At 33.5% G+C, this 26,361-nt stretch overlaps 1 protein-coding gene across 1 annotated transcript; it reads left to right on the top strand.

The window, feature by feature from the left end:
* The first annotated feature begins 11,007 nt into the window (after window positions 1–11,007).
* Window positions 11,008–25,305, top strand: LOC149577054 (glyoxylase I 4-like). The gene is made up of 5 exons (XM_089795712.1): window positions 11,008–11,165; window positions 11,827–11,932; window positions 12,062–12,220; window positions 24,941–25,003; window positions 25,273–25,305. Exons 1-5 carry the CDS (start codon window positions 11,008–11,010, stop codon window positions 25,303–25,305), a joined length of 519 nt encoding a protein of 172 aa, XP_089651838.1.
* Window positions 25,306–26,361: the final 1,056 nt, after the last annotated feature.

The following is a 26,361-nucleotide window of genomic DNA, read 5'->3' as shown; positions in this document are numbered from 1 at the left end:
CAAAGAAGACCTCATGACACTATTGGACTAGGTTATACCAAGTTCATATCATCTACTAAACAAGGAGAATCATCAAAGTATGGAGAACAAAGAAATGCTAAGAACAAGAAGCCTGCATGCTATCATTGTGGAAAACTAGGTCATATCGAAAACATCTACAAAAGAAAAACTAGTAAGTCAATTCCTAAGCCTAAATTCAAAGGTAATTTTTTCAATTGTAACAAGAATGGATATCAAGCACATGAATGTAGATCAAAGACTAGTAAGACACAAGCTACATCTAGATTTGAAAGCTATTGTCACTCATGTCATAAGTATGGTCATAAGGCACAAGATTGTAGATTTAAGGAAAAGAACAATTGGACACCTAAAAGTCAAGGAAAAGCACCTAGGAAAGGTAATAGCATAAATTAGGATTACAATACATGGGTCGATTGTCAATTTTTTGGAAAGCATGAACACATTGCATAAAATTGTGTAAGGATGCTTCTTAGAGGAAGATCAAGAAATTGGAGGGATATTTTACTAGTATGTTTAACTATCAAAAGGTGATTGCCTAAGAAAATACTATATGGATCAAGCATTGAAACCTAATCTTGAAGATAAAAATGGAAAAGAAAAGATCAATATTGAAGAAGTGAAGATCCAGATGAATTAAACCTAGAGAAAGAAAATTGAAGGAGAAAAAAACTCAAATGATGAAGTTGTGATCACCCAATCTAATGGATTAGGCGATTCCCCCACCTCAAACTAAGAAAAGAGGTATCTATGGAACTACATGTCAAATTTTTAAATCATACATCGGTTCCTAAGATTATATCCATGGAAGTGAAAATCAACATGATATTAGATGCATATGGATATTTTTTGAGATTTTAATTGGGTAATGTATTTTGGTACTGAGTTGGAAATTTGGTGATAATCAAGTGTTAGTTTTGGAGTCCTAAAGTGACAGAGCCAAAATGTCAGTTATGACCAAGTTGTGGTATTAATCAAGTAAATGGAGTTTGGAAACTTATGTTGACTGAGTTTTATAGAGATAGCCAAGATAGCTATAACTCACCCACTATACATATGTAGCATTGATGAGGCCCTAAATTTGAATTTCCACATTTTATAGTAAATTTTGTAAGTCATTTTATGCATCTTGCATTCGAGTTTTCATATTGTGAATTGAGTTGAAGTATTTTCTGAGAATTTGAGCAAGTTTGAATTGGATCTTAGTGCATGCCTTTAGTTATAGAAGTGAGTTGTGTGAAGTTATAGTTAGGTGAAGATGCATAGAAGTATTTTGATCAAACACTAAATAGAAGAAATGACATCAACAACATTAGCATCTAAGAAGGATATGAAATTACAAGTTAGTAATGCTTAGTTAGTCTTAAATGATGCATGTCCCACATCTAAATTAAAAGTTGATCTTAAAATTGTGATGCAGGTGATTCTTTAGGTGCCTTTTCATCAATTCCACCTAGGGTTATCATGATTCACAATGTACAAGATCATTTTATATGTACAAGATAGGTGAAGTTGGAGATTTTGAGTTAAGAGCTACATATGATAGGTTAGGTGAGAATGAGCAACTGAAAGAAGAGCATAAGATAGTTTTCAAGATATGGTCTCATGCTCTAAATTTCCCAAGGTTGAATTACAAGATAGAATGGATCAAAGTTGTTCTGAGAAAAATCACAACATGAAGTTGTGGTTGGAGAATGAACTGGTGAAAATAACAAAATAGACTATTCACCATGTTACAGGCTACCCTATTATGGATAGGATTAGAAACATTTACTGGCAAGGATGAGATGTGATAGAGGCCAACACACTGGCTAAGTGGAATAATAGAGGAATAAAAATATCTACCATTGAAGATGTAGAGATATAATTCATTGTTAGATTCATTGCCAAAAAATGTTATCAGTCCACCTGACTTAATAGTGTGTCTTGTGTTGCAATGGATTTGGGATGGAAAATTGTTAAGAAAGATCACATATATAACCTAGCAGACCCCCAACTTACACAGTTAGCAGAGAATCTAGAAAGTATAAGGAAAGAAAAGGAAAATCTATGTATGTTTGGATATCTGATAGTTTGTGTTTTCTTTTATATATAAAATATGTTTCCCACCATTGGTGATGCAGTCTTAGATAAGAAGAAACCAATTAACTAGCATATTAACAAATTCATTAGTTAGATTGGTGATAACTTTGAAACTATTATGGATGGCTACTATGAAGAATTCAAGAGAAAAATGAATAAACCATGATGATATATGTTTTTTTGGTAGACATGGATTTCATTTATGCACAAGAACTTATACCTAGGGTTGCATGGTTGAGATTTCTTCCTTATGAGTTTATTATAGATGAAGTCACTACATTATTGGCATAAGAGATTGATAAGAATGCCAAGCCATTTGATGAATATGAGATAGAAAAGGTGAAGACCATTATTCAAACTAATGCATGTAAGCTGAATAAGAAGAGAAAGGCCATGATTGCTAACTTAGAGAAAGTTTTGGAAGAAGGAGACAAGAAAGATATGCCTTTGCATATTACAAAAGGAAAAGGAGAGGATAGAACAAGTAGTGATGAAGAAGATGTAGAGGAAAATGGCAAGGAGATAGTGGCTATCGGGCCATGGGCTAAAAGAGGCAAGCAATTTTTCATTTACGAGCCTAATGTGAATAAAATTTTTAAGAAGGTTATAAAAAAACCTACAACTACACCACCAAAGGTTACAAGAGAAAGAACAAGGGAAACTACTACTAAAGTTTCTGAGCCTGAGAAGAAAGGTGTCATGAAGACAGTGAAGCTTGCTCAAGTCAAGAGCTCAACAAAGAGAAAGATTATCACTGAGAATTTGAGCCAAATAAACATGAAAATAAACCAAGGAGAAAAATCATTGTGCAAAAGGATGATGACGAAGATGAAGTAGAGAAGACCGAGTCAAATGACTTAAGTCAATTCAAGGTGGCAATTCATAAAAATTCCTAGAACATCGATGACGTATGGAAGAACCTTAGGAGAACTACAAGATTATATGGTTTCTAGTATATAAAATATGATACATTCATTAAGGAGGATAAGAATAAAGTATAAGAGGATGTATTTAATATGATGGTTAATTTTATGTATACACCTATAGGGTTAGGTAAAATGATTCCTGAGGAATTGTACACAAAGATTGATGGAAAGTGGAAATTTGCATTAACCACTAAAAGACAAATAAAAGAAGCAACATTGGCTCAAGTCATTATAGAATTAGAAAAGTGTCAGATTTGTTTAGCTTTAAGAGATTATACCAACAATTTTGTACCTAAGAGGAGAGCGTTCTTGATTTTGAAAAATAAAATAGAAAATTGTGTTGAGGAAATAAAATTAATCTAGAAAAATAATTATGGTCTAATACATCACAAGAATGAGGGAGAAAAATATGAATAGGTAAAGGTAGAGCTAGATAACACCAAAAAATTTGATGATGGTGAAAATAATCTTGTTGATGCTTTCAACAATTTGGTGTAGCGAAGTGGAAGGCAAAGTGAGAGTGTAATTATTAATGATGAACTAGAGAAGAACCTTGATAAAAGTGTTAAGCGAAGTGATAGTCACAAGTAAGCCAAAGAAGGAAACTAAAGACCCTATACAGAGGCCAACTCATTATAAGTTGTTAGATCCTAATCTTGTGATTGTACAAATAAGAGAATATCTTAAGATTAGTACACCATAGTCCACTCAACTGACCAAAACAACACCAGTTATTTCAATAAGTTTACATGTCAGAGATGGTGATGTTGATAAACAAGTTGTGTTGGCTAATGAAGTAAGCAATCCACCTACACTTGAACAACACCAAGATGCCAAAGAGGGAAATGTTGGTTTAGGTGAGGACAAGATGAATATATACAAAAAATGGGTATAATTGTGAGAATAAAGGTGATGAAGTTGGGGGATGAAACAAATAAAGATGTGATGATTGAAGAGTTGCATAGCTTGAGTTTGGAGGTTTCAGCACAAAGTTTACAACTAACCATATCAAGCTAAAACACACTAGACTCAAAGAGAAAAATACTAAAGAACAAGGTGAAACATTCACCTCAAGCCATAAGAGACAAACCTATCACTCTTGATGACAAAATTGTTATTCTCGATTGGGATAAATCCATTTTGATTGAGGAGAAGATGATAATATTAAGTGGATTATTTTCAAGGAAGGGTAAGAAATCCAAGTTAAGAAAAGAACAAAAAAAGAGGCAACCATTATCTAATATCAATGATATATTTCTTCATACTATTGTTGTTGATGATTTGAATGAGAAAGTTCCAATTCTTCATCAGTTAGTTAAAATTGTGGAGAAAGTCAATGATCCTAATGCAAACATTCAAGAAAAGTTGATGCAAAGAGAAGAGAGGAAGTATGATAATAGAGTGATGGCAAAGATCTCTAGTGAGATATCAATCAAGAATGTTAAGCTTTCCACTCTTGTCACTAAGCTAGAATAGTTAACCAAAAATGCAAATATATGTTTGCAAATTTGTGTGATGATATTCCCTCTTATTACAAGTCTATAAGGGAAATAATGGATAATATAGATGTAGATTTATAGAAATATAGAAAAGAGTTGCATATGGATACCAACTCCAACCTAGTCTATTACTCACAGATCAAATTCTTACAAGGGAAGCATTCATAACTTTTATAGGAAGAGTTCCATATAAGAAATGAGGCAACTAAAATTCACGAAAGGTTGATACCTCATATAGAAGTAATGAAGAGTCACATAAAAACTACTATGGATCTTGTGAAGGAATATCACCTCTTAATTGAAGATAATACGATGAATCTAGTAGCCAATCTAGAGATAGAAACACAAGTACTTCAAAATTTAAAGGCCAACATGGACAACACAATGTCTATCATTATCATATTGCACCATCCATTTATGAAGGAATTTGGAATCCTTCCAACACTCCAATTGAAAATCCATCTGAGTCATAAGTGACAAAAACAAGGGGGGATGAGAAGAATGAGATTGATGCATGATCACGTAAGAAAGTGTATGTGTACACAAAAATTTCTAATTATGTATGTACATGTTAAAAAATTTGATTTGAAACTTTGTTATATATATTTTGGAGTAATAAGGAATTAGTTAGTCTAATGCTCAAATGTGAAAATAAACTATTTTTGAAAGACTTTAAAAATGCAAGTGCAATAGTATGTATGTATAGATCCAGCTATAGGTATCGATTACATCCTAAGGGGGAGTGTACATTTTGAAGTTTTGAAATGAAAAAGTTATTTTACCACTAATGCTGGAAAGGGGGAGATTGTCGACCCTAAGGGTCTGTTTGGTTTGTGGAATTAAAAAAACTCAAATTTCTACAAACCTTGGTTTAGCCAAATCAAGGTTTTGTATATCTTCATTCCAATTTTTGAGATTTTACTGAAATCATTTGTTTCACTCGGAAGATGTGTGTGAAGACACATTTTTATGCGTAAGCTTGGAGTTGAAGGAAAATTTCAAAAAGTAGTCCAATCTATTGTTTTTACACTCCTTAAAAAACATAACCAGGTTTTGATTTTCAATTCCTACTTTTTCAGGTAGTTGGAAAACCTGGTTTTGAGGCAAAATTGGAAGTCCTATATGCTAATTCCATTTTGCAAATTTTGAAACAAATGCACAAATTTTTAAATCCAGGTTTTGAAAAAGCCAATTCCTATCATCTTCTAGGAACCAAACGGACCCTAAGGGAAATCTAGTATTGTTAGTTAGTGAAAATACTTAGTCATTTACAAAGTAGACTTGGTTGATCAAAACTGTGACTAAGCCATTCTATATAGGTCGAGTCATGTAATGAAGAAGTAGTTTTAATCTGTTGTTGCTGAGAAGTAGTTACTACCAATAAAATCAAGTGTTGTTGAGCACTCTAGTGGTTGTTGAGCTTTATAAGAGGCAACACATTTTTCGAGTGATATAGAGGTTGAGAAAAATAGTAGAAGATGAGAATAGCATGAGTTGAGGGACATCAAGAAGAACTAGTATACATGCAAAGCATCAACAAGATATGTGTGTTGAGTAACACATTTTTTTATAAATATTTGGAATGGCACAAATATTGATGTAAAATTTTTTTGTGAAGCTAGAAGTGTTTTCTTAAGATTGAGGAGTTAACTAAGGAGTCAATTATGCATGTAACTGAGGATCATTGATCCCTATGAAAGATGATCAACCAATCAAAAAATTAGAAGGAATAAGTGAATAAATGTTAAATCTAGATTGTTTCTCATGATCTAGAAGCTTCATCAAAAAACTATTTAAGGAGTGTTTGAGGCCAAATTATTATGGTTACAAGTTACAAGTTTGGATGCGAAGCTGAAGGTGAATTTAGTAGAGTTAAGTGTTAAAGAGTAGTAAGATGATTGAGAAGTGCATAGAGTAGCTATTGAAAATCTATCACACAAAGATGATATTAAATTTATGAGCATTCAAAGTGCAAACTAAACTTGGATTAGGTACTAATACATTTTAACATGTGTCTCAGGGTAAATCTTTTAATAGAGTGGTCCTAATGGGCCTATGTAAATCTCCTAAAAGAGTGTTCACTTAATTGTGTGGTTAAAATCCTTTAATCAAGGTAGATTGAATAAGTCATTTAAGCTCTTAACAAGGAAGACCCCTCATAGGGTAGATCATCATAAGGGATCAAACTTTGTAGCCCTAACATGTAGACATTATTGTTGTACTGGTGAAGATTTTGTGGGTGTCATTCCCATTGCAGTTTTACCTCCACCTTGAAGGGTTTATATGTGTTGCCAAATCTTTGTGTCATGTGTTGATTTATTTCTTACATGTTATATTCATGTTATTAAATTTTAGAACTGATAATGCATGTTGATATATGATGTTGCATACAAAAGTTCAAGGGTAAGATAGAGATGTGTGGTGAATTAAGTATGAATGGGATTCATATTTAAATTGATAAAAGTTTTAAAGATCCTAATTCAAACACCCCCCATCGTACTTTCCCTACTAGATTTCCAATAATTCATATGTTTTTTTTTAATAGTTATGATAGTTATTTTCTCCTTGGCCCAAGGGGCTTACTTTGATGTTAATTATGAGAATTATTTATTACCCACTAATGTTTATGGGGCTAGTTTTATGTATAATTTTGACAATATCATTTTTATTAGCTGTAGTAAGTTTAAGTACATAAACATTTTGGTTTGGTGGTTTTTGATATTAAGGAAGGGGGTTGGGTAATCTTATGGTAATGACTTTAGGCTCGCTGTCAACCTTCATTTTGTTGTTTTGGGTCAGGCCCAATTTTGGTTTCTTTTCAATATCAAAAGGATATTTAACATCTAAATGCTACAACAAAAAACAACTTGTATCGTTGAGATTCCCATCTAGTGGTCTACTAGCATGTGAGGAAGACAATTTTAGTGAGCTACTCCAATGTGACTCCACTAGTGCAATAATGTCAAAAACTCTTTCCAAATTCATGTTGAGTCCCACCCAACTAATTATTACAACTTTCTACTTAGCTATTTTCTCACACTTATAATCGGCACTATGGTTTTAATGGGTAAGACATCTTATAAAGTGATCAAACTTCCCTACATAATATCCTATTGACTAACAAAAGTACAGAGAAATGAACTTCCAAAAAAATTATAATTTCATTAATTTTTCAGATACAAGAAGTTTTTTGACATCTATGTTCTATGATGGAGCCAAATTTAACACATTTTCACAATGATGATCTTTAATTAAAAATAAAATTGATCACATTTTTTTATAAAGAAAATATTTGTATTATTCTTTCAAGTTCTCTATAAATTATATTTGTTTAATTCTTGGATATTTATATACTGAGTTCTACTTGTCTATGATTATGGAAATTCTTATTTTATCATTACAAATATTTTTCATGTGATCAATATTAAGAGATTCAACTTTGTGAATGTGCATGGTCACTTTGACAAGAACATATATTGACATATTTGCATCTAAGATCTTCTAAGTTTCAATTTCTTCTCTGAAAAGAGTTAATTCCATCTTATAAAGTTATACTTACATTTAGACAAACCCTCAACCATTAACCAACCTTGCTTAGTTCAAATATTTATTTTACTCTAATGATGTCTTTGCATACCAAATATAACCTTTTTTTTTTTTTTTTTTGAATTTTTGATAGGTAAATTCAAATGAAATTGATCAAATACTAAAATCTACTAATACAATCATAATCTACGAATGTTTAAATCCCAAACAACCCCCCAAAAGATCAATATTTGAAATGTTTTACTTTTAATATGGAATTATGAGAAGTTTTTTACATTTATACGATGTGATGGATCCAAATGTAACACATTCCTAGAATGATGATCTTTAATTAGAAAATAATTTTAATCATATTTTTATTATAAAAAAACATCTTCATATTTTTATTCAAGTTCCCTATCATTTGTATTAGTTCATTCCTTTGATATTCATGTTAGTGTCTATGGTTATGAAAATTCTTATTTTATTATTGCAAGATTTTCCTTAATCAATATTAAGAGATACAATTTTGTGAATGGACGTGGTGACTTTGACAAGATTAAATATTGAAGTGTTTGTGTCTAAGGTCTTTTAAAAAGTTTCAATTTCTTCTTTGAAAAGAATTAATTTCATCTTATAAGATTATGCTCTATTATGTTTAAAGAAAACCTTAACCATTAACCTACATTTCTCAAATTTTCCATTTATTCTAATGTCTTTGCATGCTATGAGTTGTACTAGAGTTGAATATAGTTTGAAGTGCAAGAAATTTTTTGTGAAAGACAATATTTAGTTGATGTTATTCTATTATGAGCTTTGATAGCTTAGAGAAAAAATCATTTTTGTTGATAAAATTTGTTGGTTGCATAAACCAAAATTAATGACTATATGATTGTATATAATGTGTGAATGAGTTTTGTGAAAGACAATATTTAGTTGATGTTATTCTATTTTTAGCTTTGATTACTTAGGAAAAAATAGTTTTGTTGATAAACTTTGTAGGTTGTATAAAATTAAATTAATGACTATATGATTGTATGCAATTTATGAATGAGTGTAGACAATGCATATATGTGAATGTTGACAATGAAAAAAATGTGTGCACACTTTTTGACAACATGAACATAAAATATAGTTCAAGTCACAAGTTCTATGTTATACCAGTCAATTTGTTAGTGGTTTAGAATGTATTCCATGTTGCTTATAAATTTGGGTGACGCATCCATAATCAAGTCATCTATTACTAATAAAAGAGTTAACATTTTTAGATTTATTTTAATTATTTGTAGATAGCATGAACTCATTTAACCATAATGTGTGAACATCAAACAATATATTGATAGTTTCATTGTATGTTAGATTTATTTTAGTTATTTGTATATAGCATGAACTCATTAACCATAATGTGTGAACATCAAACAATAGATGTTGGAAATGTTGATTTTCCATGTGGTTAATAATGATTCCACTCGTCAAGCAATGGACACAATAAGTGAATTCTCAATTCTCACCATGTATACTTATGATAATAAATATTTAATCTTCAAAAGCCCTTTTTTCAAGTACATTAAATTATTTTTATTTCATGGTTAATAGGTTTATTTAAACAATTGTATACATCTTTTAAAATATATAGAGTTACTATTTATATGTAACTATTTTAAATTAAATTAATATATTTTCTAAACACATATCAAATTATTCTCTCTAATATTTTAACTTACATAATTTCCTATTGTCATAGCCCCTTCACCTCCTTTTGGTGCAAGTGTTAGTAATATAATCATTTGAACTAGAAGTTTTTATAGACTAGATCATTATTTGCATAGACTACTTAATCATAACCACAAATATTTATGTAGACAAATTATTTTATTCCTTGAGAACTTATAATTCATATTAATAACAATGGAACTTTTATAATCAGCCATTCTAATCTGCCAAAGAGTTTTGTCTACCTAGGTTAAGCATAATTGGCTAGGATGATGGTATGTGATTAAGAAAAAGCAATGCCACCCACTCAGGTATGAAGTCTCTAAGTATGTTTAAGCCAAGATTGTTAGGACATTTAAGTTAAGATCGACAGTTGTATGATTTTGACATATAAAATCCCATGCTCATGACTACTTAGTCAAAGGATGATTTTCTAGTTTAGATGTATATATACTCAATTTGTTGTAACCCATTACACAAAGATAATGATGCCAAATCTTATATAATCTGATTTTTTGTCATAAATTAAAATGAAAAAACACACACACATACAATATCAATTGTTGTAATAGTGATCTATTGACTTATGCCATCTAGAAGAACTAAACTAAAATTAGAAAATTGATTGTTGAAATTTTATTTAATCCTCAAAGCACACTGACTCAAATTATATACTTTCTTATTATAACTAGCTGAAAGATGAAGGACGTCTTTCTGATTTAATTATATACCCATTCAAATTATTATAATTAATAAAAAAGAAGCTTTCTAGTTTTAATATATACTTATTCAAATAATTATAATCTCCCATATATAAAAATAGAAATACCAACATAATCCAACTTCTTTCCATATATTTAACCCTAAAATGCAAAATCCAAATCAGTTGTCCTTACATTTCTGTACGTCTCACAAAAGAACTAAACTAGAACTAGAAAGTTGATTGCTGAAACATTATTTGGTCCTCAAAATACATCTCACTCATATTTGGAAGACAGAGACTAAATATTCGCCAAAACAGCTCTGCTTTAACGACAACACAAATACCGGGAAACTTCCCAACGCCGACGAAATGATCAGAAACATATCACCCTCTCCACCTGCTTTATATATATGCCCAATTTCACCCATCTTTTCTTGTGCAATATGTCTGCTTGAAAAACAAAAATTAACTGTTTTGATAGCAGATTTCTATTCATCCACCCATTTTGTTTTCTTAACCTTTGCCCACTTGGGAAGAGTTAATGGCGAACTCTGTACCTTCTTCACCTTTGTCCATCACTTCTGTCAATCACATATCTCTTGTCTGCAAATCTGTTGAGGAATCCATTGATTTCTACCAGAATGTGTTGGGCTTTTCTCAGGTTAAGAGACCCAGAGCTTTTGCTTTTAATGGAGCCTGGTATGAATATAATTAGATTTCTTGTCAGAGTGAAATAAAAGTTCTCATTCAACACAAATTTTGTATTGTTAATTGATTTTCTTGTAAGAGAGAAAGAAAACTAAGAGATTTTGTTTTTCAGGATGTGTAGTTTGTTGAACATTATCTAGATACAGTAAGTGTCAAGTGTTTCTTATAAGAAACATGTTCTAATTTGATTCAAAAGTATAGTTTATTCTAATTTGATTCAAAAGTATAGTTTATTGAACATTATTTAGATACAATGAGTGTCAAGTGTTTCTTATAAGATATAGATTCTTAATTTGACTCACAAACTATACAATTTCAAATAAGCAAAAAGACTTAGAAAGATTTGAAAAAAGGTACCCATTATCAAATGTATATATTGTGTTTGATTGATTGATTTTCCATAGATTGAAAAGGCCATTATATGATGTGGGTACCCTGGCAATAGAGATAAGAGAGATTTGATTAGAGAGAGAGGGAAAAAAAGTGGCCCCAAAACGTTTTAATTTTTTTAAAAAATTTTATGGTTGATGGATTTTCCATGGATTGAAAAGGACATAATCTGATGTGGGTGATTTGGAGATTGATTTCTTTAAAACCCATTTTCCAATCAGTCTACAATCTGTTTTCAAGATAACGTACTTTTGTTTTTCAGGCTTTTCAATTATGGAATCGGCATACACCTGATTCAATGCAAAAACATAGAGAGTTTACCCAAGAACTCAGAAATCGATCCAATGGACAGTCATCTATCCTTTCAGGTTAGAATAATGATTTTATCTAGTCTAAATCTTCGGTCTATATGGAATTTTCCTTCTTCTAGATCTTGGTTCTATAGAATAATGGTTTTGCTATGAAGATTTTCTTACTATGGTAATGTTAATATACAGACTGAGAGTATGGAAGATGTGGAGAAGAAGCTTGAGGATCTGAAGATCAGATATGTGAAGAGGAGAGTGGAAGAAGGTGGGGTTTACATGGATCAAATATTCATGCATGACCCAGATGGATTCATGATTGAGATGTGCAATTGTGAGAATTTCTCTCATGTACTTCTGCCTCTCTGAGGATCTTGTCCACCATTAAACTCATACACTAGGAAGCTACAAGGTTATATAAATGTCATTTTTCTTCTTTGGTTAAATATGTATGTGTGTGTGAGAATGCTGCATATAATCACAATAATTTTCAGAGCATGCCTTCTCATGGCTGTGGGCATGAACAAATAACTTTTCTTCCTTGTATTCCATTTTAGATTAGTGAGTGCATATTTCTTCATATCGGCCAGGATTGTTTCAGATGGAGACATGGAATCTCCACAATTTGTGATATGATATTATGATTCAAAATGGAAGATTTAATACAAATCATATTTTAAATTTTAAAGTTTTATGTCAGTCAATGTGTAAAATAATGAAACTGGATACTAATAGTGTGTCTTATTACATTCATATATTATGGATAACAACTGTATTTTGAGATTGCTGGATTTTGAGGGCTGGATTGTGCCTGCAATTGGTCTTGTAATCTTATATTGTCCCAGTTTACTATAAAATATTCAATGAAAGAGTGGATTGATGATCGTTTTGATCAAAAGTCTTTGATGTGTTAAATAGTTCTAAAATGGAGCTATCTTTATTCAACTTATGAAATGAGATAATGGGTCTTTTAATTGATATAGTGGAGCTTAAATGGATTATCTGAATCGATTGTCAAATAATGATAGATGCAAGGAATATATTGAATTTACCCAATAAATATATGTTTAAATTTAGGTATTAGATTTTCCTTACAAATTTGGATGTCACATTTAAGATTTTTTTGGCTGATATTTTTTAAATTGTTATTTCATAGTTTTATTATTTTTAGTATTATGATGTTGCAAATACAAACAGGTGTACATGTGTGTAAATATATGCAGAGATACATATGCATATGTTTATGTGTGTATATATGTGTGCATCTATATATTATCCATCTCTCTACGTATATTGAATTTGGAAGCTTTGTCTATTTTATTATCATTTAATTGAGTCAGTCTTAATCATCTTGAATAGTGAGGTTTAGAGCTTGAGAGTTTGTTTAATCAAATACATTAGTTTTAGTGGGAGCTATGTATAGAAAAAATCTTGCTTGTACATAAAATAATGAGCATATGTCATGTGGAGATGAAAAATTAGGCAAACATAAAATTGTTTCTTACAAGCTGAAAATAAACATTTATTTGGGTGGATTAAGATCTATGAAAAATATCTTAAGAATCCTAACTATATTTGAGGAGCAAATTGTGGCTTTTGAATTCGAAATATAAAGATATCAAAAAAAAACAAATTGTAGCACGAGCTAAATTATTCATTTCTTTTCAATAAAAGATAACATGGTGTTGACTGCACTTCAAAGAAGATGTAGTTGCATTTAGTATGTTGAAAAAGTCTTTTGTAGAAAGAAAATTCAGCACGAATACTAAAATTTATATATATATTTTAACTAAAAGAGGGCTAAAATTTTTATTGAATATCAAAGAGAGCTAAACAACACAAGAAACAAAGAGAACTACATAGCTTTATCCTGGTCCACAAGTTGATCCAGCATCTGAGATAAATCAAGAGGAAGCATCTTAGGATCAAGAATGTTCCAAGCCGACCCCTGCTCAGAGGCCCATTTAGCCAGACAATTAGCCACACCATTCCACTCATGAGGGATATGCATAAAGGACACAGAATCCAGAGAATTGCATAACTGAATGATTTGCTGAATAACCAGAGCCAAATGCCAATCCACATGCACAAGGTTCCTATTATGCAATAAGTTCACAACCACCTACGAGTCAGTCTCACAGATGATTCTTTTCCAACCATGTAGACAACATTGTTCCACTGCAACCAAGATAGCCAGGGCTTCCATGAGGTTATTAGTATGGTAACCCTTGTATATAGAAAACAAAAATTGGATATCACCAGAACTATCACGCCCAACTCCCCCAATACCAACTGGACCAGGATTTTCCCGAGAAGAACCATGATCAGTGTTGATTTTAAGAGTGCCCGCAGCAGGAGGAGACCAATGTCCCTGACCATTAACATGCTGAGGGTGTTGCTTAGCTCTATTCCCAGAGTAGGTGTGTGGGATCGAAGGAGAGCAACCTTGAAGAGGAAAGGAGAGGCGAGAGTAAATACCAGCATCAATAGGATCCAAACCCCCACCGATATCACATTTAGGAAGGAGTGTTTCTTGAAGAGAATTAACAATTTTCCCTCATAGGTGCCTAATCTCAAACTGTAAATCATGAAAGATCCTTCTATTCCTCTCAAGCCAAACATGCCATAAAATAAGGGAAGAGCCAATAGTCCAAGAAACTTGAAGAAAAGAAGTCTTGGAAGTGGAATGACCCGAATGGCCCCATAATTCAGACAAAGAGGACACATGCCAGCACGTGCATTCCCACACACTCCACCAAAGGTGCCAAATCTGTTTGGCAAAGGGGCATTGGAAAAAAAGGTGAGATACAGTCTCTCTATTACTGAAGTAGAGAACACAGATGGAATGTCCCTGAAAGCCTTGCTTGCAAAGATTATCCCAAGTGAGACAACGATTGTAAACCAAAATCTAGAGGAAAAAGTTACACTTAGGCCGTGAAAAACTATTCCAAACTTTCTTCCACCAAGAGACCTCCACCTCACCAAAAAGTTTCTTTGTTAGCGCAAGGTACCCAGAACAAACAGAATACTTTCCAGAAGAAGCACCTCCCCACGCCAAAACATCAGGTCCCTACAACGAGCTACACTCCCTAGAAGCCAATATCTGAGATAGTTCCAACCGATCTCCCAGTGAGCCACCCAGAGGCCAATTAGAAGAATTCTTCCATCTATAACCCACAACAAGGCCCAGGTTAAAAGCCTCCTTATAATGAGCCACCTTATTCCATCCAACAGAAAGGAAAGAATCACAAAGAGCCTACAAGTGAGGATGAGAGGAAAGGAGAGGAGGATGCCCATTCCAAGAATCACTCCAAAATAGAGCCTCAGTGCCTCTGTTGTAGATCCAAAATAAACTTCTCTTCACCAGGTGAGCACCAATCTTGAGGGTATTCCACACCATAGAGCCTCTTCCCTCAAGAGAAAATCAGGAAACTTCTAAAGGTTCAACACCAGGTAAATACTTGTGTGATAGGATATGGGCCCAAAGCTGAGACTGAGTAGTACACCAACACCAATAGAGCTTGGCAGTAAGAGCTTGACTGCACAAGATAGAAGACCGAAGGCCAAGGCCTCCTTCCTTTTTTGGTTGAAAAACAGTATCCCAATTGATGAGGCTCCATTTGGTATGTTGCAAATTGCCACTCCAAAGAAATTGGTGAGAGAGGGCATCAAATTCTTTAAGAAAATACACCAGGGTAGCCTAAACCATGCATTTGTATATGGGAAGAGCTTGAATTACAGATTGAAGGAGTGTCACCCTACTAACAGTAGAGAGCCACCTGCGAGTCTAATTATTGATCCTTTGTTGAAGTTTGTCAAGCAAGCTTTGCCAGAAAAGCCTAGGCTGTCTACCCACCACAATAGGGACCCCCAAGTAAGTCAGAGGGAGAGACGTAATCTGAAATCTCAAGATATTAGCAATCCTCCATTGGATTGGCTCAGGAGTGTTGAAGAAAAAAATAGAGGACTTGTGGCCATTAATTTTTTGCCCAGAGACAGCCAAATAAGTATCCAAGGTGAGCTGAAAGGATTTAGCTTCCTGAATTTGAGCTCTCCCAGCAAGGGCAGTATCATCAACAAACTAAAGGTGAGAAAGAGAAGGCAAACCATTTCCCCATTGCCATCCTTGAATCAAATTTTGGGAAACATGAAACTTGATAAGTCTACCAAGTCCCTCATCCATAATGATAAACAAATAAGGCAAGATGGGATCTCCTTGACAAAGACCTCTAGAAGCCCCAAAAAGCTCTGTCGGTTCACCATTAAGAAGGACAGAGAAGGAAGGAGTAGTAACACAGCTAAGAACCCATCTAACCCAATCTTGACTGAAGCCAAAAGCAAGAAGAACTTTTCGCAAGAAATCCCAATTGACTCTATCATAAGCCTTAGCCATATCAAGCTTAATAAACATAGCACATTCCCTAGAAGTACACATAGAGTGAATAGCTTCAGAAGTAATAACCACCCCATCCAAAAATTTTTTTCCTACCACAAAACCCCCTTGTTCCTCAGAGATAACCATAGGAAGGAAAAATTTAAGCCTCTCTGCTAGGAGCTTAGTGATGATTTTATAGACCACATTACAAAGAGCAATGGGCCTAAAAAATTCCAGCTGATTAGCCTCTTCCTTCTTCAGAATAAGGACTAAGAAAGTAGCATTCAAGGCCCGAAGCATTTCTTTATTGGAAAAGGACTCCTGAACCACATCCAAAAGGTCATGATTGATAATATCCAAAAATCCTTGAAAGAATTCAACTGTGAAACCATCCAGCCCTAGAGCTTTTCCCTTCTGCAAGCTGAAGACCACCCCCTCCAATTCAGACATACTAAGTGGCCTCATAAGAGAATCATTCATCTCCCTGGTCACACTAGAGGGAATACAAGACAAGATAGTATTCTCCTCAATCTCTATTGGAGGTAAATCATCTAAAAAAAGAGCAGAGTAAAACTGAATAGTTTCCCTGGAAATAGCTTGAGAAGAAGTCAAACACATCCCATTAGAAGTAACAAGAGAAGAAATGTAACTCCTGTTACGTCGAGCCTATACAGATTTATGGAAAAATGCAGTTTTCTTGTCCCCTTCCTAAATCCAGTCAACTCGAGCCTTCTATTTCCAATAGATTTCTTCTCTAAGATCCCACTCAACTAAATCAACAGAAGCTCAGGATTCTGCAATGCCAAGAGCTTTTGAAAAACCTAAATCTCGAATCTACCTAGTAATAACATCTAGATGATCTTGAGCCCTCTTCTTCATAATATGGAGATTACCAAAACAATTCCTATTCCAATGCTTCAAATTCCTTTTAACAAAATGAAGTTTTTTAGAGAAGGAGTACATAGCAGTGCCATAGGTAGGGCCTCCCTATCTCCACCAGTGAGCCATTAATTCATGAAGAGAAGAGTCTCGAAGCCACATCGGCTGGAACTTAAAGGGAGGGTTCTTAGGGACAACAACATAACTAGCTGTGAGCTTAATAGGCCAGTGTTCAGAACCTCTCCAATCAAGAATTTCAAAACAGAGAGAAAGAGAACCAGAATTCCAAAAGTAGGAAACAAGGAACCTGTCTAAGCATTCTAAGATAGCATCATGTCCAACTCTTTGATTGTTCCAAGTAAAGAGCCCATTGAGAGGTTTGACATCAGAGAGATTTAAAAGATCAATATTTTGTCGAAGAAGCTCAGAAGAAGGACCCAAGCAAGCTAGCCCACACCTCTTCTCTAAACTGAGAATAGAGTTGAAGTCTCTAGCCACAATCCAAGGCAAGAAAGGATTGTAGCTTCTGACATGCTTAATATGATCCCAGAGCTTAGACTTTCTAGGGAGATCAATAGGAGCATACACATTAGTAACAAGAATCATCTCGCTAGTCTCTAGAGAGGAAGCAACCATTGAAAGAGCCGAGAGGCAAGAGAAGCAGTAAAGTGGCGTAACTTTCCTAGGATCCCAGCTGATGGCAAGACCACCAGAGCTCCCCAAAGCAGCAATACACTGACATTGGCCTAGAAACCAAATGTTAGGAGCACATCTAAACATGGAGTTCACTGAAAGCTTGGTCTCTTGGATACAAAGGATATCCAGAGAATGCTAAACCATAAGATCGTGAATAGCTTTTTGTCTGGGGATACTATTCAACCCCCTCACATTCCATGAGAGAAAAATGCTCATCCAAGGTCTTGACAACCCTAGACTCTACCAATAAATCTCCTGTAAGTTTAATTTTCCTGATCTTGCTTGCGCCCAACTCTTGAGGGAGTAGTAAAAGGGACTTTCTTAAATGGTCTTTGCATTAGGCCCAAAGCAAGAGAAGATCCCTTTCCTTTACTAGAGGCAAACACATCTTTAACCAAATCTGCCAAAAGAACATCATCCTTTTCCTGTGGAGGAGGACAAACCACAAGGGCACCAGACTCAGGGCCAATAGAAGTCTTCAACATATGCTGAACTACAACATCCTGGTTGCCACTAAGAGTAGAATTCCTCCCTCTAAACCAGTAGCTGCAACCTGAGCCTCTACAGGAATACCTTCTTCTGTAACCATATTGTCAAGAACCTCAAAATGATTAAACCCTGAGTCTACTTGTCGATCTAGATGAGATCATTTTTGACCCCACCCCTTAGCACAGTTTCAAGCTGGGATAAAACCATCCTTATTAGGACCAGTAGAATTGGATGGCCCTAGCCCCTGACTTGAAGTGTTCATATGAGCTTTCCCTTTACTTGCACTATCAGACTGAGCATTTCCTTTTCCACTAACATTTTAACCATTCCCCTTTCCATCATTAGCCATCCTTGGGCCAGAAAACCCAACAGGGGTACCCTTGCCTTTGGAGGCTTGAGGGCATTGACGCTGTAAATGACCATACACATGACAAAGGTGGCAATGAAAGGGAATAGATTCATAGTCTAGCTATTGGATCCAAGAAGAAGAACCAAGACAAATTTTTAGAGAATCTGGGAAAGGATTATTTAAATCAATTTCAACACAAATACGGGCATAGGAAATAATCTTTTTCTCTAGAGATTGGTGGGCTATAGTAGTCAACTTTCCAAGCACAGCTGCAATTTGTCGCAAGATATCCTCACACCAGAACTCCAAAGGAAGTCATGGCAGGCGGACCCAAATAGGAACTCTTGAAGGAAGATCCTTAGCAAAATTGAACCTCAGATGCTAGGGTTTGACAAAAAGACCTACTCTGTCATAAAAATATGGGCCTCCCTCAAAGACCAGATTTCGATCTGACATGCAAGAGAAATTCACCAAAAGTAGCTATTCCCAGCCAACATAATGTCCATATCACCTTCCACCTACCATGAATGGTGAATCCAAGCTTCTAGAGCTGCCAAGGAAATCCGAATACCAAGAAACTTGCAAATCAATGCATGTGTGGCCAAATAGTCCACATCCTCCATTACTACTTCTGGAAGAATAACCAGCATAGGCCAATCTTGGCTACGTGGAAAAAAACCATTAACTTTATTTAACTTTTGGCACTCAGTAACATAAAATGGCTCCTTCTCCTGTGACTATGCCCCGAGAGAAGATCCATCACAACCAGAGGCTCCAACAAGAATGAGACTTGTGGAAACCCCACTCACAGCCATAATAGCCAGGCAGACAAACTTTGAAAAAAAGCTCTTAAAATTTGTTTTCCACAATAAACACAAACCCTGCACAACAATAATCATCCAATATTGAATCTACAAAAGGTCTCACCAGATAGAAGAGAAATGGGGTGCTCTCCCTATGCATGTATGTATGTGTACAATTTATATTAATGTATAGATTTGTAGTATATCCAAAATGAAAACCCCCCTATGAAATACAATCTTTGTGCCCTACGAAATATAATTTAAATACGCAAAAATCAGGGAAATGAATTATTCTACATCTATTTATTTCATTGAGGGAAATTTTTCTATGGTACAAGTCTAATAAAGGGATACTTGTCTACATTCTCTTGACATTTTGAAAAATGAATTTCTTATAAGACTAATGATTTTGGATCCATAATAGGTAGGTGCAAAAAAAAACTTGTGTCAACTTCTATGTGAAAGTTGCACAAGCTACTAGAGGACAATCCATGGGCTCAAGAAGGAATTTTTACACTATCAACTTCCTTTAAAGGAATTCTTAGATTGCATCTTCATCTCTTAAAGTGCCCCAATCATCATGTTCTTTAACTAAGAAACTATGTTCTACTGTTGGTTGTAGGGAAACAGAATACAAAGGTGTGACTCATCTTGGGATTTCAAGACTTGGAACTTGTCTTGATGTTGATGGAATGTTGTAGATGGAGTTAATGTGTAGTTCTATTTAGTAAATTTGACAATAACTTAGACTCTTTTACAACATTAATTGAATAATTTTCCCATGATATTCCATGCTAGGAAATACACCCTTATAAGTGGTGTCTACATCCATTATCATTCTCCCATCCCTTTGATATTTTTAAAAATTTATTTTCTTAGACACAAAACTCATATCAATGTGTGATATTGCTATGAGGTTCAATTATGTAGTTTTTTAGTCAAACTCATTGACTCATGTTTCATGAGTAGCATTTTACACAAACCCATCTCTAATGATAATGAATAGAACACTTAGAACTCATTGGATCGAGGTGATGCTCATAGTGGTGAAGCATTGGGACTTCCTAGGAGGTCAACCATCCTAGTAATAATCCATCTCGAGTGTGCTTAACTATGGAGTTTCCTCTATGGTTAAACCCACTCTACTTGTAACCCCATTTGTAAAGAGAGTGAGTTTAACCATGCAAGAAACTTTTTATTTAAGAATGCTTGAACTAGAATAGTATTGGGATGGGTAACATCCCAAGAAGTCCTTGTGACACCTTTGTGAGCATCACCTAGATCCAATGAGTGGTAAGTATTCTATTCATTGTTATGAGAGATGGTTTTGTGTAAACCACTACTGATGAAACATTAGTAATGAGTTTGATGCAAAAACTATAGAGTTGAATCCTCATAGCAATATCAAAACTAGACTTGTTGTGGATAATATCTTGTACTTATCATATCAAGGTGATTACTTATTTGGCCTTAACAGAGAGACTTGTGTGTATATATATTGATATCTTGAGAAATCTTGGTAGAAGGAAATAGATTTTCAAGGTCAAACACATTTCCTACGAGTAAACATTTATAATAATAAAGTGTAGCATTTATGAGGTTACTTCCCTCCTTAAAGGTAATCCTGAAGTCACCAATACATAAAGTATCTAATGAATTAGAGATTCCCTTCTCTCTTTTCTGAAGTGCAAAAAATGCAAAGACATCATAATTTCCAAAAAGAAATCCTCACTAGATAATGTCACTAGAAATATGTGGGGGGCTCCTCCAAATTCATATACTAGTCTCCCTAATTATAGTCAATCTTTCCCCTGGTCTCATGATCTTTGAGCCTTACAAAATTGATTATTGTGTCACACAAGATCTAATTGTAATATTGGGATCCTCTATAGACATCTATGACAAAATAATATTATATATATATATATATATATATATATATATATATATATATATATATATATATATATATATATATATATATATATATATATATATATATATATAATGTTCTTATTACGAGCCACTATCCCAAATTCTTGTTTATTCCTAGACTAGGAGAAAATGTTATTTTTTATCATGTGGTATCAGTCTAAGAGGAGGTTGTCACATCCATCTTTTTTATCCTTTATACAATAATGGCGCATAATGGAGCACCATTTGGAATGAATAATAGAGTTCTCCCACTTCATATTATTTGATGCTTTATTCATATGGTCTTAGAGATATGCAACATAATCAAAAGGCCTAGATTATTATCACATATCTATGCATTTATAATTAGAACCATAAAATTTATAGGCTCTAAAATTTGGACATCAAACCCCAACACTTGAAAAGCCTCATTACATGTTTCTTAAAAATATTCTTTAAATAAATCAACATAGAAAGGTGGCTTGTTTAATGCATCTAATTTTTTTTCAAGTTTTTAAATTTATCCTATGCCTATGTGGGAGCCACTTCATTTTGTGATCATTTTCCAATTTAATGTAGTCCCATTTGAATTATCCCAAGTCAATGGGCTTCTCATTTAACTTGAACCCTTCGTAAAAACATGACATAAATAGTCTTAGGTGAATTAATCATTGGATCACTCTTAGCTATGTATATTATTTTATTCTTTGGCAGATAATTCTTTTCCAAACCTCTAATCGACTCTACTTTCACAAAAGCATTGGGAATGACAAGTTTATCAAATTGTAGGTTTTAATAGTTGTACATAAGGGGTTTGTGTAGGATTTGCTAAAATGATATTTAAAAAAGGCATAACCATATATGAAAAAATTCTATCGTGTTTTCTAGGATTTTCTAAAATGATATTTAAATAATGCATAACCATTGATGGAAAATATGCTATCTTTGAATTTTCTATAAATAACCAGTGGTTATGCATTGTTTTAATGGTTATGCATATTTTCCTCAATGGTTGATATGTTGGCCTCTAAGCATAACTAAACAACTAATGAACTAGGTCACCACATGCATCACTATACTTTCTCTTTCTCTCCTTAGTTATCCTTTAAGAGTCCTTTTTGATGAGCTAGCCATTATGCTTACTAGGGTTCTTAGACTTTAATGATTGTAGCTTGTTCTTTTTTTGCAAGAAAAATCCCAAGGAATTTTGTGCATATTTTAAATTCTTGACAAGCTTAGACAACACAAGGGTTCAAGGTGGACGAAGAAGATTTTGAATTCTTATTTTGTAGGAAGACCATATAATAAATTTAAAAGATAATAATTATAGGAAAGATGAGTCTCACTAACGATTATTGGATTTCATAGCGCCAAACTATTTTGAAACTATCATATTTTTACTCTCATAATATAGGAGATCTTTGAATTTTTCTTTCTTTAATCATCCTATGGTTGGGGTCTCATGAGGGGAGCTTAGGCTCTATATTTTAGGAAAATGTTTGTCTCATGGAAAAAAAAATGTTTAGCTATGCAATTATTTGGAATCTTATCCTTCAAAATAGAAGCTCTTACCTTTTAAAAAGCAAGAAGGAAAGGGTTGGGACTAGAAAATGCCCTGCCAATGTAGGAATTTGTTTTTTCCTTTTCTCAAATATTTAAATTCATAATCTTCCCAAAAAAATATTTTTTGTGGAAAATGGTTTTTTCTTATTTTTCTTATGTAGAACCACCATCTTCCTTAACTGGCAGATTTTTAAAAATAACTCAACTAGACTTCAAAATTCATGGGACCTCCTCCCTTAAAATATTCCTAAAATGTAGTAGGGTATGTGCAGGATCATGGTGTGCTAAAAAGTGGTGACGTGAAAAAAGTGGAGTTTGAAAATGTCTAAAAGCATTTCAAAATCCCCTCTAACTTTTTTTTGCCATCTCGATACCAAGGTTAAAAAGTTTGGCTCAATCCTTTTCAGGTATCTGATCCATAATTGGGGATCCAATTTCATATTAGATACCAAATATGAAATTGGGTATGCAATATAAATTAGATTCCTGAAACCTACAACATAGATTTTAAAAAAAACTAAGAGATATTTTGCATTGCATGTTTTTGAGTTTTATTGTTGTGCTCCACTCGGGTATTGGATTTCCAAACGATAATCAGATAAATGTAATTTTTAATTTTTTTTTAATGATTTGAATGAATATTATTATAAATTAGTTATTTTAAATAGGTTTTTTTTAAATTAGGTTTTAAAAAATAGAAATTGTTGAAATTTAGGTTGTTTTTAATAGAAATTATGTTTTGCAAATTAATAGGTATGGTTGATCCAAATGAAAATATTGAGCTAGGAAACAATGTCCCTTGTAGCCCTCCACCAAATGATCCCCTAACCCCCTCAAAACCCTCCTTGAATTGAAGATTTGATAATAAAAAATCTCTTGGAACTAAGGGTTTTGCAAACCACATATAACAATACACCTACATTGGCTCCCATGTTATCCATGTTAAACACCATAGTGGATAATATTGAAACACTTACCAATGAACACAATGTTGTTCATCACTGGTGTGAGGAAATGCATGCCATGTTTGATGATGGGTTGGACTACGATGAGGTTGTGGACCTAAATATAACTAAAGATAATATGGTTAACCTTTTTGCAGACCCAAAAATTGGTAAAAAAGTAGAATGCATAAAGCCCAAATTATCAATTAAATGGTGCACAAATGAGGTTATGTGTACAAACTTTTGGGATCATTGGTGGATGGTTTTTGACATTCCTCCACATAGTAAGTTAGAGGTATCATTCTATTTTATTAAAAAATTGTATGCCAAATTTGTGTTGCACCTCAAGGTGAACTATTGGAGCATGAGGCCCAACATGGGTGTAGAAGGAGGAGCTCCTCAAAATAGACTCCTCGTCTAGTGGAAAAAAGCTGACACTTTTGTCCTCCCTATTGATGTCTCCCCCCCTCCTCTAGTGCAACATTCAAATATCATTACAGAGGCTAGCTCTTAGACTATTAGAGCTATCTATAGATTGAGTAGCCTATTGATATCCTAGGCTAGGTCAGTGTTGCTTTTGTGTGTTGTTGATGCTGGTGCAAGTTCATCATCAGTGAGCTCATCACATGTTTGTGTGCCCCATACTTGCATAACATGCAAGAATATTTGTTTGGGTCTTATAGGTGATCTTTCTGAGTATCAGTTTTTATTTTAGGAGGATACACTAGATGCTCATATAGAGGCTACACACCCTAATGTGAGAGAGGAGGGGTATGCAAAGGCATGGAACCCTTCTGTGTCGGTACATGTATACATTTTTTTGTTAGGACATATGCAATTTAAAGTTAATCTTTATAATATAATAATTTAAATCCATATTGAATTATACATGTATGTGATCTTCATTCATGTTTTGTTGATGACTAAAGAGGACTATTCTTTTCTCTCAACTATTTGATTTGGCCTTGAGACATCTACAATATATTATGTTTCATTCTCATTATTTTTCTATTTGATATTGGAGAATATATGGTTTCTACTCTTTCTTTTCTCTTGCAGGTATCACCTGTTAGTGGAGGGCAGAGTCTTGGGGTTGAGGCACAAACCATTGACAAGGGAAAGGTAATTAGGTATTTTAAAGTGATTTAATATCAATGCATTCTTGTAAAATGTTTGTGGTAGTGAAATTTAATTACATTCTTATTGTACAAGGCATGGCTATTGATGATGAGTCTAGGCATATTCGACATTGCAAACCCTTTGGTATTTCCATTCATAGTGAGAGCCCATCATATGTATAAGTATCATTTATTTTTTATTATCCTTATTTTGATGAATAAATTCAAAAATGATTTCTGTGATATTAACAACTACTATTTTGTATCTCACAGGAAACACCTAGTGTACATGAGGTTGGATGCTAGAGTTTTGTATCTTTGATGACGCATCCATTATATCCAGAGGAGGAGTCAATAGAGGTAAGTTGTAGTTTGAATTCTTGATTATATGTTATAAATTTAGTATGCTATGAATTATAATATTATAGTTAGAGTTTTGGATTCATTTGATAAACATTCTTGAACATATACAAGACACAATCAATGAGGTTCAAGCATTTCTGAGGACATATGAGAAGACTCTTGACTGGCATAGGAGGTCAATGAGAGAGGTATTTACGATGAAAGTTTAATATTATAAATCTTCATTTAAAAAATGATCATTATGCATTTGAGTAATTCAATGTTAGATACATACAATCATACAAATTTAGTAGTCTAACTTTGGGTTTTCCTTTTTTGTTTATGTAGGAGGTATATGATCCACCTAGTGTAGTGAAGATGTTGCATTTTGATCATCCATCAGTAGCATAGGATAGTATAGTTTTCATAGGATGTGTCATGAGACATTTTGAGATTTCATATGCCACATTGTATATAGAAACATTGATATTATACACATTTTGATGGCATGATCAGCCACATTTTGTATGTTGATGTGTATGTGTGTGTGTATATATATATATATATATATATATATATATATATAGTTGTGTAATTTATCTATGGATATATGACCTTGATATATATTTGTATAATTTATCTATGGATACATCTATTTTGATATATATATTTTTATCATCATTGTTCAATTTATCATGGATCATGTGTATTATTCATGTTTATGGAATATCATTCATTTTAATCATGTTTGTTACATTCAATTAAAATATAATAATTTGCGAATAACATTTTAACAACCTTTATTATCAAATTTTGATACAATTTTTAATTTGAAGTGATATCATAAATGTTTAATTTGAAATTATCTCTATAGTCCCTTAAGATGTCACTATGGTTCACCCGTCCAAATGCACTTAGAGCACCTTGGGTACTCTTTGGTATGGGGTGGCTGTGAGCTTTGGATGCTCTCTATGGCTAGAAGAAGAGTGTGACTAGGGTCAACCCACCCATCTAGAGCTA

The sequence above is a fragment of the Cupressus sempervirens genome, chromosome 1, assembly GCF_028749045.1.
Source record: "Cupressus sempervirens isolate cs-2001-9-10 chromosome 1, ASM2874904v1, whole genome shotgun sequence".
NCBI lineage: Eukaryota > Viridiplantae > Streptophyta > Pinopsida > Cupressales > Cupressaceae > Cupressus > Cupressus sempervirens.
This window is presented reverse-complemented; position numbering and strand designations above follow the sequence as displayed.